The sequence below is a fragment of the Stegodyphus dumicola genome, chromosome 4, assembly GCF_044657685.1.
Source record: "Stegodyphus dumicola isolate Sdum_Otavi_A_Nest chromosome 4, ASM4465768v1".
NCBI classification, from domain to species: Eukaryota; Metazoa; Arthropoda; class Arachnida; order Araneae; family Eresidae; genus Stegodyphus; species Stegodyphus dumicola.
In genome coordinates, this window is record NC_140771.1 from 55,751,757 (window position 1) to 55,764,655 (window position 12,899).

A 12,899-nucleotide genomic window follows, 5' to 3' on the forward strand; every position below is an offset into this window, starting at 1 on the left:
AATTCTAAAATTAGAAATATGAAACCGTAATTTATGAAATAAAGAACAATTATGATCTAAAGGGTATCAAAATTTACAAAAAAAAAAAAAAAAAAAAAAAAAAAGAAAGAAAAAAGAAAAAAGCTTAATATTTATTTGTTTACTTTATTAAACATTTCTTTCAATGTAAGTTGTTTAAGTTGCTTCGTTTTATGTGATAAATTAAATTTTATGTGATAATTTATTCAGATAAATTAAAAAATTTAAAAGAAGAGCACTTGAAAGGTATTTCTATAAATTTATTATTTTTTTTTTAAGGAACTTGTTCAGGGGTAGTACATGGGAGGACGAAAGATGAAAATTCTTGGATAAAAACTGAAAAATATAATGGCTGGTCTCATGTAGTAGTATTCATATTGTCATATAAAATGAACTGGTATTCACATACTAAAAAGAACAACAGACTCAAAATATTAAGAGGAAACTGTTTTTATTTTGAGCATTTTACCATATATTAATTGTTATTATAGTTGGAATAAAACAATGCATTTTAATAAAATTTTAAAATCTTGATATATTTTGATACAGTAACAAATTTAATCACACATATCATTACAATATATACATATTTTTTTTACAAAATTGTTTTTTGTTGATAAACTAAAAGGCAAGTAGTCATCAGATAGAAATATCACATCATTTTTGATAAATTAGAAGTTTCTAAATGCATTTTGTTATGCAATGTAGTATTAAATATTTATCAACTTTGTATTGTTTGTTAATTGCATGAAAAAAAATTTGTAAAACATATGATATTTTCTCATTAATTCAGTTGAAGCTTTTTGAGATCCAGCAAAAACAACTGCTCTGGTAATATACTAAAAATATGTCGTTTCAGCTTTACTCTAGTGCCTTTTTTCTGGATCTGAGGTACTAAATCATCATTAAGTTGATATAAAAACAATATATCGATTATTAGCTGCATTACATTATTCATAGCATATATGCAGATATCAATGGTATGAAATTCTTTAAAATTGAAGCTGCGCTCATCTAAATATCATCAGCAGGGAATAATCTTTATTTCTTCTTCCCACTTTGCATCTTTGCCACATTGGGAGCTCTTCGTTTGTGACAGTCAAAACAGTAAAGGCGGTCATTCAGGGGATAACAACCTCTGCCGTCACTGTTAGAAGATAAGGGAAGTCCACAGTCCTAGAAAAAAAATTATTCATTTTATGGCAAATGTTCTAAGAGAAATGCTAGTGAGACTTCTTTTATCTGGCAAAGTACACATAAATTGTTTTGTAGTTTGTGCAATACAATAATAAAGCGTAGAAAAGAAATATACAGTTCATATGAGGCAAAAGTAATTTATCTTCCCAATTCTTTTTCTTGACCCAAAACTGGGAAACTAACAAACATTGGGTTTGTGTTGAAGAAGATGGAAGAAAGAGGTTTCGTTCCTTCCACCAAAGTATATCTCATCATCATTGGAATCCATGAAAACAGGCTGAATGCTAATATCTGTAGTATGTTCTGTATATGCTATGCTGTTAGATAAACATGATGTAAATGTGTGAAAAATCTATATATCTTCTTTTCACTCAAAAGCCCTCTATTACAGCATTTCTCCTCTTAGAATGCTATGTAATTTAAGTACTCCTAATGAGTATCATCTTCATGAACAGCTAGCCCATTAAACAGAACTTTAATACTTGAAATTACCAGCAAGTTGAACTGAGTATTTCCTGCCGACAAACTGTTACTAATATTAACTTTTCTCAATTAGTCGAATTTATTTAATTTGAAATGTATTCAATAAGTGGAATATTTTTTTAAAATATCTTTCTTAATAAAGTAAAATCAGGTATTATCGTCAAACCATGGAAGTGACGTCTCAATTTTTTCTGTAGAATTTTTAAATAGAAAATAACTTAGATTCTCGTAGTTTTATGTCTCATGTAGTCATCATAAGTAATTGTATATTTGCTCTTGTAAGTGTTTAAAAAGTGTATGTTGAATAGAAAACTTTTCTTTTCTTTTCTGTTTTGTATTAAAATCGGAGGGCTTATAAACACCTATTTTTACAAATGAAATCGCAGCGTGAGAGGAAGCTTTAACTCCGATACTGTGTAGAAAAACTATGCTTTTTAAATATACTTGAAGAAAAATGAGCCCAGGTAGATTATAACGTTAATCAACATTTTAATTAGGTACATGGACATTGACACTGGAGAGAAAGCGAGGCATATATATAGTAATTAAGAGTATATATATATATATATGTGTGTGTGTGTGTGTGTGTAAGATAAAACATATGTAAATCAGCTTTATAGTTTAATTTAGTAATAGTCTCTTAATTCCTCATTTTTTAATGTGGGTCATTTCCTCTCTCTCTATTCTAAAAATAATAATAACTTTTCTTGAGTGCGCTTTTTCTAGATTAATCTATGCCACAGAGCTTGCGTTAAGCTAATGACGTAGCTAATTCAGAACTTAACTCAAAATTTTGAAAAATGAAACCTCTCTAAGTTAAATCGAAACCTTCTCTTGGTTGAGTCTTGGAACTTCCATACTGTATATTTGTGCACTTTGCTTCTGCCTCTGTTGCTGCTTAGACGCTATTTTGCTTTGCTCTCGTCCTATCACAATAGTATCAAAAATGTAAATATTCTAGAAATAGGCACAATCAGAGTGCCAAATTGTGGCCACAAATGTCAACTGAAATAAAAATGAAGATTTAATCTGCCTCGAGAGTTAAGTTTGCTGTTCATTATGGATTCAGCATTTTAGCAGTCTACGCAATCGGAATACTTCCTCTTCAGTAGGGATCTACGTTCTAAGTTATGTACATGCTAAGTGATCAAAATTTGCTACGTCTTTCTCTCTCTTTTTTTTTTTATCACACTGCTCTTTGAAGGGGGAGATTACGGGTTACCGCTAGTTTACATTATAATTTTGATTTACATATTTTTTATCTTATGCGCACACATTATATACATGCAGCAGAGGAGAGAGACTGCGTCATCACGGCGCGCCTCGATAAGGGTGAACTACGCATGCGTCAAGAGAAGGCAAGCTCTAAGATGGATATTATAAATCCAACAATTCGCCCTTTCCACGTTTGGGCGGCTAAAAATAAAAATGAATCGTTTACAGTCATTCCAATTAATTTACAGCATTTAGAATATTTCGGAGCAGTCAGTGTTTTTGTCAGTATTCGACAGGCATTTTCTCTGTTAATAAACAAACATTTTTACATAAACTACTTCTTTAGTACTCTCCGGAACTTTGGAACTCCGGAACTTTACTGATGTACTTTGCTTTAGTAGTTGATAATGCAACTGTTTGTTGCTTTCGTTATTCCTGTGTTATGGGATTTCTAGCAAGTTTGAATAGATAACCTGTATAGGAATTTATAGTATTAACTTTGGACGTCCAATCGGCATCGGTATATCCATAAAAAGTGTTTTTCCAGTCTTTTGAAATTTAAATTTTTAGTTCCTTTCAAGTATCTAAGAACATGCTGTGCGCTGCCCAACCGAGACTGGTTAGTGATTCTGATTACCGTACCGAAAGGCCCGAGTTCGAATTGCGGAGAAGGCATGGATGTTTGTAAATGTATAGTGCCTGTGCGACATGGAGGCACTCTAAATATACGGTGAGTCGAAAGTCTTCTTGAAGGGTTCATGCTAGGGCAAGAGGGCCTTGGACCCGTCCTCCATGGGGTGCTCTCCTTAGAAATTGGGGGCGGAACTGAGCAAACTCTTACTGTCACCTGTATGGTGAGCAAGATTGTTACCAACGACAGGCGCAATCTTGACTCCTTGCCACAATGAATTTCGTAGGTTTATTCTGATTTCAGACAAGCGAGATCACTCACAACAACAACATGCCTTGTAGCCAACCATTTTAATTTCCAAGATTGTTATTAAAATTGGCTCAGGTGACTGATAGCATATGTGATATCCGGCCTAGTAAACACGGAAAGATACACTAGTGAACCAATTAGACAGCGATAAGGTACATTGTTCATTTTGCAGCAACGAACTTTTAAATTAAATGTAAACTATTTTTCTTTTTCATGTATACAACTAAACTATGGACGCTTTTTCAAAGTGAAGTGAACAGATTTTTTTTTTTTTTTCCCCTGTCTTCCTCGTCGCTATGCGGTTATCGCTAGCGTGCAGAAACGCGGGGTGAAATGTTTTGCCAACATGATCTTTCTTTCTCTATGTAATTGTGAATAAATGTGATTAATTGAATAAGTTTAGGTTATTTATGAACACGCAGAACCAATCTGCCGTAATCTCTTTGGTGGCCTATGGACGATAAATAAGTTAATTGGTCAAGTGCTTTGCTTAGCCTACTGCACGCCTGCTGTATTAAGTCTATCCAACTGTGGTGACTTCGCTTTCTTGATAATTACAATTATTTTCTTTCTGCTCTCCGGAACTGTTTCTACATACTTGCGATGCCTCCTCTCGATCAGAAGGGCCAAGTCGCGAAAGTTGCACTTCGCATTCCACCTTTCTGGAAGGCTAACGTGCGGTTGTGAATCGCACAGTGTGACAATGCCTTCATTTATAATGGAATTATGTGATGAAACGAAATTTTCTGCTCTTATAGCGAACATAGATGCGGAAACTCTATCACACGTCTCAGATATCGTGCTTAAATCCTCCGGATTGTGACGAATATAAAAAACTGTCTGAGAGGCTCATCAGTGACTTTGAAGATTCTGAGCACCAGAAAATTAAAAAGCTCCTCTCTGAATTTCAGCTGGGGAATGAACGGCCTAGTCATCTCCTCCGGAAAATGAAAGAGCTATCTGGGAAACAGCTAAATGATGACTTTCTGCAAAATTTATGGATGCAACGGATGCCAACCTATATCCAAACAGTTTTGTCAGCTTTTTCTGAAACTCTTGATCAGATAGCAATTATAGCTGATAAAGTCGCTGAGGTTGTTCAACCTAGGGCAATCTGTGTTACTTCTGGAGCTGGAACGTCCTTGGATACCAATAGCATCACAACTGAAACCCTAGCTAGGCAAATCGAAGAAATTACACGCCAAGTTTCTGAACTTTCTCGTGCACGGACGACGAGTAGGTTCTGGAGTCGCTCAACCTCTCGTTCCAGGAATGGTAATACTTCCAGTAATGCGTGTTTCTATCACAACTGTTTTGGTGATAAGGCACGCAATTATGGCATTGTTACTCACAAAAGCAACCTTCTACTGTCACTGTTTCGGTTTAATTCAGATTATGACTCCTTGCTTTTTGAGTTTCCAGATATAACAAATCCTACTCTAATTAAGCAGACTGTTCCTCATAGCACAGTGCACCATATCTTGACCCGTAGACCACCTGTGTCCTCAAAACCGAGACGACTCCATCCCAAGCTGCAAGAAGCAGTGAAATCTGAGTTCGAATTCCTCCTGGATCTAGGGATAATCCGTCCTTCCAAGAGTCCATGGAGTTCACCATTGCATGTCGTCCCTAAGCAGGATTTCACAGTTCTCCGATTGGAGATTAAAACTTTTGACCATTAAACATAGATATAGCCTGCGCTCCTTCTGCCGGAAGACCCATCTCAGTTGTGCATGTCCTTTACTTTTCATCTCGCTTTAAATCAATTTTCACAACATGGCCAGCAAGCTTGAAAACCTATTCTAATTTCTGGGGTGTAACTTCACAATCTAAATTAGCCACAAAGACTCTACAAGTTAATGGGCCTGTAATCCCTAAAGCATCTAAAAACTGTGAAAGTAAGCCATATGTATTATATTAGAGCAGTGTTAATTCGAAGTCCACCATAATCATCTCGTTCCCTTTCCAAATTTATACCATTACCACCTCCTCGGCTCCGCGTAAGTAATTTTCCTGTTTTGCCTCTATCAACATCAAAATCCTCTTTCACAACAAGCTGACGACCTCCGAATTCAAATCTATGTAATAATCAACTGGTTTTTTTTTCACAGATGAAGCTCCCTTGATTCCACTATACCACATCTTCTAAACTTTCCATTCTCATCCTCCAAAAGTTCAACATATGGAACATCAACAATTTTCTCACAAAATAAAATCTTGCACAGTTGTCCACCTAAAGTCGCAAGGAATATTTTCCACATATATGCGACTGTTAGTAGGTGCTCTTGTATGTTGGCAAGGAGGTGAATGAAAACTATTGTTTATATTTTGACGAGAATTCTTGTTTGTGCCGGATTCTCTGCTCCTGGTCGTTTTGATTGATTTTTTTTTTTTTTTTTTCAATAGGGAACCGGCGGTCTCTTTTTTCTTTGTCCATTACTTCTTCCCACTTTTCCTCGTCTTTCTCAGTTTTTTTTAATTTGTCGTTACCTATCGCACCTACTGTACATACTTTCGCAAATTTTCCCTTCGTATTTTTTATCTTGAATGCGATTACCTTTAAAATGTTCCACTTGTAACAAGCAGACTTTTTCGGAACGAAATCCAATTTGCCTCCTTTGGATCATGTTGAAACCCGCTTATCTGAGCTATGTTTGTAGCTTTCTTTTGGCTTTACTTTAATCCTATCTGGTGATAATCCCTGCTTGATATCGTTCTCTTTCCTACAACATTTGGTGTAATACTCGTATTTCCCTGTCGCGGAGAAAAAAAATGTTCCACTCTCTCGCTAAATCCTTTGGTTTCCTTCAACCTTTTCCCTGCTTAATACGCATATGAGCAGCAGTTTCCATATCGAGCATTTCCATTAATCTATCAGCAACTAATAACTGGTTGATAATTTCCAGATCAGTCGCTTCCCTCAATTTATAGTAATAACTCCACATAGAATTTAATCTAGTAGCAAACTGAGTAAAATTTTCCTTCGGGTTCCTCTTAGCTTATTTAAAATTTTCCAGAGAAGCCTTAGGTGATGGTTCATATTCCCGAAGTACTATAGTTTTTAGTGCTTCATAATCCTCGTATTATTCTTCCTCTAAATAGGTTAAAACATATGCAGCCTTGTCTCCTAATAAACACATTAGCACTCCATATATTATATTATCCGCTACCTTTTTCACTAGCGGAAACCTTTTCTAAACTGTTCAAAAAATAATTCCAACCCTTTGGTTTTGCCGAAACTTTGACGGTTAGCATTTTTATCGTTTTAATTTATCGTTTTATTTTATCGTTTAACAGTATGGCCTAAATTTTTTATTTTGGGACTCGTTCTTAAATCAACTGAACCTTCAGAATTTAAATTACGGTTCTCCGTCTCAAGCTTTAATCCTTCTAATTCTATCCGTTCGTGTTCTCCCAGTAACCTTCTCTGGGTTAACTCCAAATTTTCCTTCTCTCTCCTTTCGGTTATAATTGAAGTTAATAGTTCTTTAACTACTTCTTCTTCATATTTCTTACTTCCCAGAATAACATTTTTGAGCTCAATCATTTTTAAGTCGTTTGTGACATCTTCTTCTAATTCATCGGTTAAAAGTACAAGATCGGATTTTCTCCTTTCGGCCCACCAGCGGCCGAGCGTTAAAAGTCATTGAACACTGGTAGTTCGGTCCGAGGTTCGAATCCCGCGAACGGGCTGGCTGCATGGGCGTTTTCGTGGTTTTCCCCATGTGTAACGTGTATACGAGCCAGTTTCCCTTAGAAAGTCCTCCACGAAGGCATCCCTCCCCTTAGGCAGACAGCCCTCGAGGCTTTTCCATAATCACACACACACTTTTCTCCTTTCATTAAATACTCCACAGAGAAATACCAAAGAGTAATATATAAAGCAATAGAACCGAAATCCTTAGCGTTAGTTATTATAACAAAAATATGCCAATGTAACCAGTTATTCTTAAAAATTCGTTTACATATCAAAACTGTAAATACAACACTTAAATAAATTATTTGAGCATTTTGCACATTTTCAAAGCCCAAAACAAAAAGAACCTTTATCAACCAAGTGTTATAACTACCTTAAAATCTTTTAGTATTTTTAAATTCACAGAATAACTTTACATTTAATAACAAGTAATTTAACGTATTTTTCTACCATTTGCTTTAATCTTGGAACCTTTTACCACTACAGACACAAATATCCCTGCATTTGAACGATAGAGGACCGAAAAATATAGTACTCAACCAATGTGATGATTCTTTATTTCTTTTTGCTGCTACCACGTCAGAATCATATTAATATAATCAAGAAAAAGAAACGTGTTTTATTCTCTTCAATAGCTATGAATTACAACAATTTTGCATAGGTCCCTTTCAGAAACTTCTTGGTTTTGTGTCCAAGAGTGATGCTGAATACAAATGACTAAACTAACGAGAGGTTTCCTTCCTTGGTTTGAATCATCTCATAGGATAAACATATTCTGTCGGAATCTTACAAAAGAAGGCGTTTTGTAAAAGGACATTTCTGCACCCTTAGCTACGGGATAACCAAAACGTTGAAGATAGTGAAGAACAGGGGCGTAGCTAGAGGGGGGCAAGGGGGGCATCTGTCCCCGGGCGCAGAATCCAAGGGGCGCCAAACTGATGTTACGACATTTTAGAATTAAATGTTTTCCATCCTTGGCAAGCAGTAGGGGGCGCGAAATCTTCAGTTGTTCCTGGGCGCTAAAAACCCTAGCTACAACTCTGGTGAAGAAAAGGAAAATAGCACGACTTTTCTTCAATTCTCTTAGATGATCTACTTCTTTCAGTTTTTCAAGCTTTCTCTTTACGAGTTCATGATCTGATGTAACAGGATAATTATGAATTGCCATTTTTTCTATATCGCAAGTTAAAGACCTTTTTTTCTGTTTCATGGAGTTACAGGCATTACAGACTGTACAAGTTATTCATGTGGTGGTCACATCAGATTTTTTTTTTTAATTGTGTAAAATATAATAGAAGACATATCTTTATACATTTATTCAGTTCAGTCAAGCAGTATCCGCAGTATCCATTAAGTGCAAATGGATAATGATTTTTAAGTATAACTGGTTACATTGGTATATTTTTGTTATAATAATTAAAGCTAAGGACTTCAGTTCTATTGCTTTATATATTACTCTTTGGTATTTCTGTGTGGAGTATTTAATGAAAGGAGAAAATGCCAATCTTAATTAGAAGAAGATGTCACAAACGACTTAAAAATGATTGAGCTCAAAAATGTCATTCTGAGAAGTAAGAACTACGTAGAAGAAGTAGTTAAAGAACTATTAACTTCAATTACAACCGAAAGGAGAGAGAAGGAAAATTTGGAGTAGTAATTGTATCCATCACTCAAGCATTAATTGTATCCGTCACTGGATGCCATTAAAGAACACATATTCGATATGATCGAGTAATTTAATAAGGTCCAGTTTCATGTTACAGATACCGTAGTTAATGAGTTTATTCATATAAGTATATAATTTATAGCAACTGAAAATAATATGTGGCGGCTGAGCATACTTACCTCACAGCGATAGCAAGTGGTATGGTAGCTATTTCCCATTGCTAACACACGAGTTACTTCATTTGTGTAAGAAGGAGGAGCGATGGGCTTCTTACATCGTGCGCATTGAGGTGCCACTTTCCTGTAAGCAGAGTCAAAAATTATATATTCTAGTACTATATATAAAACAGAACTTCAATGTTAGAATTCAGCCTGGTTACTTAAGAAGAAGGTAAAGGCAGGAGTTTCATAAGGATTCAATCATAGTTGGTTCCTTCCGGAACCAGTAGGGATCTACTGTCGAGTGTTGAATTATGTCCGGTATTAATCTCATTTTACTGATATATAATTTTTAAATATTTGATAGCGGAAAGATCTATTTCCTAATGCTTTTTATGTTATTCGATATACGAATTTCGTTATCCCGTTGTATTTTAAGCCATTGGATATGAATAATGAATTATACAAGAAAATATTTAAAACAGATAATTTAGGTCGTAGACGACTTCTGATGCAACCAACTATTGCTGTATGCGATAACAAATCATGCACACGGTCGTAGCCAGCCTTGAATCGTGGAGGGGGGTGCACAGTTTTTAAAACAGAATTTTTCAAAATCAGATTAATATTTTACGCAACGCACTACCTGATTTAAATTTAAACCTTTGCAAGAAAATTAACATTTCTTTTAAATTTGCAAACTAAAATTAATTGACTAAACTTAATTTAATTTAATTAATTCGCAAATGTAATTTTATATTTTAATGCCTTGTAATACATAGAATTAATCTGTTTATAAGTGCTATTATTACATACATCCTTCCGAAAGAAGGTTATGAACACTGCATTTACATTTTATACATATCATTTTACAATATTAGCATAGTTTAACGGAATGTGATGTAATGTTGCTACAAGGTAATTTTTATTTCTGTTAGATACTTTAAAAATATGTAAAATTTAACATTTAGTTAAAAACGAAAGAAGTTCAGCAAATTTAAAAACATGAACTTCTCATAAAATGAGAAACTTACTATATTAGTCTACAGCATACTGTTAATTTTTCTTATTTCAGTACGTTTGGAACCTCGAAATAAATTTAGAAACCTCGTGCAAAATTGTTGTTATGGACCGCAAAGTTGTGTTTTAATTTTTATATTTTCAAATTAAGTAATAATAAATTTACATTATTATTAATGACATACTACATTATTTTATCTCTTACTTTTACTACTAATAAACGGAGTCTTTATTATTGTACAGATTTGCTAAAAGCTTTCCTTCTGAAAAAATACAAATTCATAATTCTTAAAAAACAGTTTTAGTTTTTCAGTTTAATTTTAATTTTACAGTTTTAATTTTTCTAATATTTATGACCTATAAATGGTTTTATAACTTTTTGATAATTTTGACACAAATGGGATTGATAATGTGAGGCAAATACTAAACTACAAATGTAAGACAGTTGTTTGTAGTAATAGATATCTACTATGTTTTTTTAATTTAAATTTAGGACCCTTTTCTTTCTGATAAGAAGTTATGGCATCCAAAATTTATTAAAGATTATTGAAGTTTTCTGGTAACAAGCTTTAAAAATCAAAGTAAAATTTCAAGTACACTATTCGCAATTATAATTTTACATTTTATTTTCGTAAGTTTGAAGAACATAAATCACGCCACATTCGCTACGTTAAAATAATCTTTTATTTGATTTTTTAAGATTTGGTCTCGTACTTTAACAGAATGTGTTTATACCATACATTTTATGCATTTTACAGCTAACCACATTTACTACGTTATACTTAATACAAATGCTATTAGAAATTAATTAGCTGCATTTAAGTCCCTATCATTTCTAAATTAACCGATTCCATTAAGAAAACAGCTATCAGGCTACTGGTTTCCTGATTTAGTTAATGAGCTATATTAGATAAAGGTCATTGATATACACAGTAATCTAATGATTTCCCGAAACAGACGAATTCAGATTTATTGTTTTATAGTGGAAATGATCGGTACAATCAAAACTCAACTTCCTAGCACATAAAATATCAAAAGAATTAATACAAAGAATGTTATTTGAACGTGTATGATTTCATATTGGCGTGTAATTCTAAAAGGACTCAAAACCAATGACAGTCTCTTTAGCTGCCTTTTAAAGATTCTGAGAATCTAAGGTAAACATTATACTGTTTGTATGAAGAGTTACGATAATTTATTTCATATAAAAACAGTGTATGCCAAAGAAGCGGTTCGTTTGAACATCACCAACGTCAGCCAGCACAACTGCAACAGAATTGTGAATACCGCATACCTTCAGATTTATTATTTCACAATAGCCTATATTATGTTTCACGGTTAGTTCGAAAAACAAATGTAAAATTTCTATTAGAATTTCTTTCTTTTGCTTCAAAGAAAACTAAATCATCAAATATAAAATGAGCAACTGTAATAGAATCTCAGTCGTTATGCAAAATAAGGAAGTCAAATAAATGCCTTATAGCTTTAAAATTGTAATAGAAAAGATTTTATCCTGCATGAGGATTAGAAATGTACGTATTCCAAAGCGTCTTGTTTATTTTCAAAATCCGTAGCACAACATTAAACTCGCACCCATATCATAAGGTTGCCACTCACAATTTCAAACTATGAATGAAAAATAACAACTGAGGCTGGGTTCTAATAATAGTCCCACCTTTTAATTGATGACCTTCATTTAATCAATCGAAACAAATATAAAAAATACTGTCCTCACAAATATCAAGGCTAAATAAAATAGTAAATAAAAGGAAAATTAAAATTTCTAGACTAAAATGACTCAAATAGTGTTCAGGTAAGAAATCTACGTGTGATTTTAATTTGTCGTCCACTTCTATTCACGACAGTCTTAATGCCCTTTGATAGCAGCTAAATTATTCTTTGGTGATTTTGAAACTAAATTATTTTCCCCCTGCGTCTCAGTTTCATTTTTCTCATCTGACTCCAAAGATGAAGGTATTTCGAGAGGGAATATTCTCTGGATTGGTACAACTAATTCTCCAGACATGGTTTTGACACAAACTATTCGAATGTTGCCGCCTTTTCCTGGGTATAACTCAATCACTTTTTCTAGCGGCCACAGCACCTTGCGTTTGTCATTACAATCGATGAAAAATATGTCTCTTATATTTATCTGTTGAGAAATCGGCATTTCACTTTGCAAAAGCACGCCGAGATATTCATTCATAAATCTCTTTCTCGAGAGCTATCCTAAATTCTGTAGATGTCTCAGTTTCTTGTTGAAATCAACTTTATCAAGGTGATCCAAGTCAGGAACTCCAAAAACTGGAACTTCACTTAATAAACAAAGAACGGTGTCAAAGGCATGAGATCATCAGGATCTTCTGACACATAAGTAAGTGGTCTGTCATTCACAGTTGCTTCGCAGACGCATAGCACATTCCTCAGTTCTTCATAATTCAAACACGACTTGCCTAGGCCTCGACGCAAAAGCTTCTTAATCATTTGAACAAGTCGTTCACCAAA

General features: G+C 34.0%; 1 protein-coding gene across 1 annotated transcript in view; it reads right to left on the reverse strand.

Moving 5' to 3' along the window:
- Positions 1-452: 452 nt before the first annotated feature.
- Positions 453-12,899, reverse strand: part of LOC118193915 (LIM domain-containing protein 1-like) — a 68,226-nt gene continuing 55,779 nt past the window's right edge. The window contains exons 7-8 of the mRNA XM_035365076.2: positions 9,396-9,516; positions 453-1,194 (exon numbers count right to left, since the gene is read on the reverse strand). Of these exons, the coding sequence (XP_035220967.1) occupies positions 1,060-1,194; positions 9,396-9,516 (256 nt within the window). The 3' untranslated portion in view covers positions 453-1,059. The remainder of the gene's footprint in view (positions 1,195-9,395; positions 9,517-12,899) is intronic.